This window comes from Penaeus vannamei, chromosome 20 (assembly GCF_042767895.1).
Source record: "Penaeus vannamei isolate JL-2024 chromosome 20, ASM4276789v1, whole genome shotgun sequence".
NCBI lineage: Eukaryota > Metazoa > Arthropoda > Malacostraca > Decapoda > Penaeidae > Penaeus > Penaeus vannamei.
In genome coordinates this window covers 31,662,599-31,667,598 of record NC_091568.1, presented here as the reverse complement: position 1 = coordinate 31,667,598, position 5,000 = coordinate 31,662,599, and the positions used below count along the sequence as shown (strand labels likewise).

Sequence of the window (5,000 nt, the reverse complement as noted above, 5' to 3'; positions counted from 1 at the left end):
AGTGCAGCTGGAATTGTCGCCCCCCCCCATTTGTGTGTGTGATTGTGAATGTTGGTGCTGGAAATATAGGACTGAATATGATTGTTCTCCTTTCACCTAATTGCCTTCAGTATGCTTGTGTATTTTTTTTTTTTTTTTTTTTTTTTTTTCTGTAGGCCTTTACATTCCCCCCCCCCTTCTTCTCATTTATACCTTTTGCTCATTATTTCCTGCATAATTGCATTGGCAACATAGCTTCAGAGAAAAAAAAAATGTTAAATTAAGTCTGTATTTCTTCATAATGATGCTTCACTGATGTAAACCTGAAATGTTTGTATCTGTACATGCATTGTTTGTCACATCACATAGTATCTCCTTTTTTTTTCTCTCATGCTTTTGTTTCAAATTCCACACCCATTTTGATGTCCTCCTCTCCATTAGGTGTGCTGTGCTTAGACTGGTGGAAGCTGCGGCCTTACAAGAGGCATCTTAGCCTGGCTCACAAGCTCCTCTTTGTTCTGTTGTTTCATCTCAATTGATATCTGGAAAAAGTCATTCTCGTTTTAGTCATCAAAATTTGCTTCCAAATTTTTAGCCTGTTTAGAAAATTGTGATTATGATATTCTAATAAAGGATTGGCTGCCTGATTATGAGGCCACAACTTGCAGTCTTGCAGAAGCACAGGTAGTGACAGGCATCAGTGTAGTGTGGTGCAAATACTTGGCTGCTGTCTCTGTTAGCTATGCACTCGATATTTGAAGCAAGTTTTTGCAGTCACAAAATGCCTGTCACTGCATGCATTGATTTAGAGATTATCTGTTTAAAGTTAGTAATTGGTTCAATTGGGAATGATCAAATGACTGACAGTGTCCTTTCCGTTCTTTTTCCAGATTATCAATTGCTTCAAAAATTACAATTTATCAGCGCCTCCCACCAGTACATGCACTGGCCATCACGTCGCCCCGCCGTCTGTCCGGGATGTGGCAAGTTCTTTAAATTCAAGTACAATATGAAGATCCATCTGAAAAAGTGTGTGGCAGCTCAGGGTCATCTGGGAGGTGGGATATTAGGTGGCAGTGGTGGGGATGAAGTGGCTGCGCATCCGTCACTCCCGCCACCTCCACCACCGCCACCACACCCACATGGCGCTCACTCCACATCCTGACTGGCAGTGCCAAGCCACGATGCCCCGTCCACTAACATCTCAACACCACCTCCTCCATTGTCTCCGCCTCCGCCGTTGCTACCCCTGTCATCAAATCTGCCGCATTCACCTTCCCTGTTGGCAACTTTAGCTGCAAGAAGACAGGCTACGGCAGGGGAAAGGAAATGGTATCCATACTAGGGCATCTTGGCAGTGCTGTGTATGGAGTGTAACGCTGAACCCAAGAGGATGGCTTACCTAGGACAAAACATGGGGCCCCGAGTGGAGGCAGAAACAACCCTGTTGTCGGTCACCTTACAGCCTTCTTGGTTACCCTGCACTTGTAGAGCTTATAATACACATTGTGATTGTTGACGTAGAGAAGGCTGCTGTGTGACGTGACTAGTAGAAAAACGAGGGGTTGAAACAGGGTCGACATTGTCTTCCAGCTTCCTGTCATGCGCTGCAATCTGCTCATGAAAGATCAGCTGAGAGTGAATTCCATGTGGTGAACGTGTAAACACCAAGGTTTTAGCGGATTAGATGTGGCAGCATAGCTGTCCTGTTATGTAATTGACGGTTAATGGTTTAGTTGTAATGAGTTAATGAGTTAAGGAAGTCAAGATGTTAATTATTAAGTACTGGGAGCTTGATTTTGTGAACTGTACAGCAGCAGCTTTCAAAAGATGGACGTGCCAAATGCGGGATGGGATTATTATTCCTTTTGGCCTGGTGTGGAAGAAACCTTGAGCAGTGGGCCGTATCCCGCAGAGTATGTACGCTAGCCAGCAGTCATCAAAGCAGCTGGTATGACCACAGCCACAGCAGCAGCAGTAACAGCAAGCAGGCATCAGTCAGCCAGGTTCAGCATAACAAATCAAATTGGCAGCAAATAGCAGCAGCAGCAGCAGCAGCAACAACAGTCAGGCTCAGTACAAATAATACGGGTATACATTGCTCGTTCCCTTGCTGCCCTGCACATGGGGCGCAGCTCGTCAGGTGAAACAATCAATGTGCGACCTCAGAGACACTTGCTCACTCTATGGCAGGGATCAGTACCTCACAGAGGTGGAGGTAACATGCTTTTGCCCTTTGTGCCATCACTAAAACTACATAATTGAGAGGGTGGTGACACAGGAGTCAAGAGCAGTGCTTCTTCCTCGACAACAATATTACCTCATTATGCGCTTTAAACAGGGTGGACAGAAGCACAGGGTTTCACTGTAGTCGGGCCCAATTGTGCTGTGTTCACTCTGCCACATAAATTATTTTCCTACAGTACCTCAATGCTTATGTCAGGGTTACAAGAACCTGACACATCCAAATTAGTCCGTAATGCATTTATACAGTTTAAACATTACCTACAATGTTCCTCAGGTATTTTTTATGACTTCTCTGTGGTCCACAGGTCTGAATTCCTTGGGAGAGTGTGTGGCCCCCAATCTCAGCTGCAGCTGTCTGCTGGGCACCAGGGTCAGGGCAGGCCAGCCAGCGTACCACACACTACTTGTTGCCCATTGTTTGTAGTATTATTGTTGTTGTTGAGATTGAAGAACTATTATTTTAATGGTAGTGTGGTGGCTTCGTCTGCCCTGCTCCAGGTTATTGGGTGAAGCCTAGCAGCAGCAGCAGCAGCAACAGTAAAGCAGTGGTGCGGCCACTGCGCCCACGTACAATCAGGGTGTCGTCCTCTCCCAAGGCACAATCTACCTCACAGTGCAAACATATTGTATCCTGTTGTATAATAGGAGCACTTTGTATTGTAGCTACTGACCGACCTACCTATCTTCCATTCTCTCCACCTGGTGATCAAAGTGACAAAAACTTAAACCGGTCCCCTGTTAGCTTCCATGACTGGCCACTGATCTGTGCTTATGGGTTACACTGAGCAAAGGGCTCTAGCTTTCCACATGCTTCAACCCCTTTACACAGTCACCCTCCAGCACATGAGTAAAACCTATGAAAATTCTATGCTTTAAGAGAGAAAATAATCAATTTTGAAATTGTGGAAGGTCATGTGAAGCTATATTTTTCTGTGTTCATAAAATTGGCGATATGTAAAGCACTTATTAGTAGTTAAGTAAATTTTCCCTCTTTGTGAATGCTTTTGGTTTAAAAGAAGAGAAAAACTTTGGCAAGCCTTCTTTTTTCTGTAATTAATCGGAAAGTAATTTATATAATTAGTAAGCAGATTTGAAATGTAATTTGGAATATTAAAGAAATTATATATACACCATATGTATGTGTATGTAAACATATATATGTATGTTTGTAACAATCATACACATGTATATAGAATTGCAGGCAGATGATGGGTAGTATACTTGATTATTGTATGACTACTCAGTAAGCCTGTAATGATTTTTGTTTGCATACTAAATGTTGACTTCTTCATCCACTACTTTTGCAAGTTTTATGATTTTCTGCTATCTTTTTTTACCCTTTATCTTTTCATTTCTTAATATTTATGGAAAAGAAAAATCTCCCTTCACTGTATATTGAATTGCATGTTGTGGTGGCTTGATATGAAAGAAGGTACAGCATTTGGTAGCATCCGTGGTTTTCCACGCTAAAACACGAAAGAGGGCTCTAAATTTTAGTCTTGGCATTCATTAACAGGGATTTTTCTTATGGTGTGAAAGCATGGATATAAATCTTGTCACTTTGACATAATTGTAATTGGGTTTATGTACTAAGAGGATTGAGATTTATGACAATGTATTTCTGAAAAGTATATGACAGACGTAGGTCTATAATTTTACTAATTGTGTGCTGTGCGAAAGTGCTCTCTAACAACCAGTGCTAAGCAAAAAAAAAAAATGTAATCATTCATTGTTGTAATCATTTATTGAGTTACAAGTATCTGATTTTATTTCATAATTATCATGTTTTTTAGAAGTATGGTAATTATTCTGATATTGATTTTTTCATCCCATTTTTTATGCAGTGGAGTGAGCATTATCGTACAGTTCAAACACCCAGTGTTATGCTGGCTAGTGGTACCTTCTATTGGTATTTCATGAGTTGCCTTAGAAATTTATTCAACATTCTAGTCTTTATCCTTATCTTTCCAATGATCATTTTCCCTGAAACTGTTTCCTGCCTTTCTTTTTTCCTGTCCTCTTTCTTTGTCATTAGAATCATAATTTTGTAATTTTGCTTTATGGCTGCACGAAGTGTGTGCTGTTGACTCATGAACAACTTTGATAAAAGGATCACTAGCAAGCTCACATCTGCAACATAAGGCACACATCACCAAGTGTTCATCCCAGCCTGGGCACTGCTTGTCCTTGTGAAGGATCCCCAAAGAGGCACAGGCTTTTAGACAATCTCCTGGAGATCTGTGGGTATTTTTATTGTTTGTCCTTGCAGTCTTGCTTATAAGCAGGCATTGCAGGATTTTAACATTAATACCTTCATTGAGCTCCAGGCTGTGGTCCAAAGTTTGTGTGGTAATACTAAAGATAAAAGAGTTTTATGATGGCAGTAAGCCAAACATGTGGTGTCTAAGTGCACAGATCTGATAGTCGAGATGTGATGGAGTGGAGCTGTGAGACAGCACGCATCCCCATATATTTATCATGGGGAGTAAAACAGCACTCAGTGCGTCCCAGTCAGTAAGGTAGCCAGGCGCAGATTGGCTGGAATGGACCTTGGACATTTGGTGTCATAATTGTTGCTTATCTTACTGTATCCAAGGGGGTTGGGACTAAGGCTGGCTCAGGTTGTCAGGCACATGATGTGTCTAGAATTATGATTCCAGTACAGACTAGCCCGCTCCTCTCCCCCCTTCCTGTATTGCAATTAGGTAGACACTTTCGTGGCCAGAGTAGTTTTATTTTATCCATAACCAGTACTAGGAAAGTACTTGATGATT

General features: G+C 41.8%; 1 protein-coding gene across 15 annotated transcripts in view; it reads left to right on the top strand.

The window, feature by feature from the left end:
* The window catches only part of LOC113805588 (broad-complex core protein isoforms 1/2/3/4/5), a 156,725-nt gene that overhangs the window by 71,550 nt on the left and 80,175 nt on the right, over positions 1 to 5,000 (top strand). For 4 of the 15 annotated variants that reach the window (XM_070135330.1, XM_070135329.1, XM_070135332.1 and 1 more), the window contains one exon: positions 870 to 5,000. This exon is cut by the window's right edge and continues 255 nt beyond it. The exons of the other annotated variants lie outside the window; for them this stretch is intronic. In XM_070135330.1, the coding sequence (XP_069991431.1) occupies positions 870 to 1,144 (275 nt within the window). In that variant the 3' untranslated portion in view covers positions 1,145 to 5,000. The remainder of the gene's footprint in view (positions 1 to 869) is intronic. 15 annotated transcript variants of the gene reach the window in all.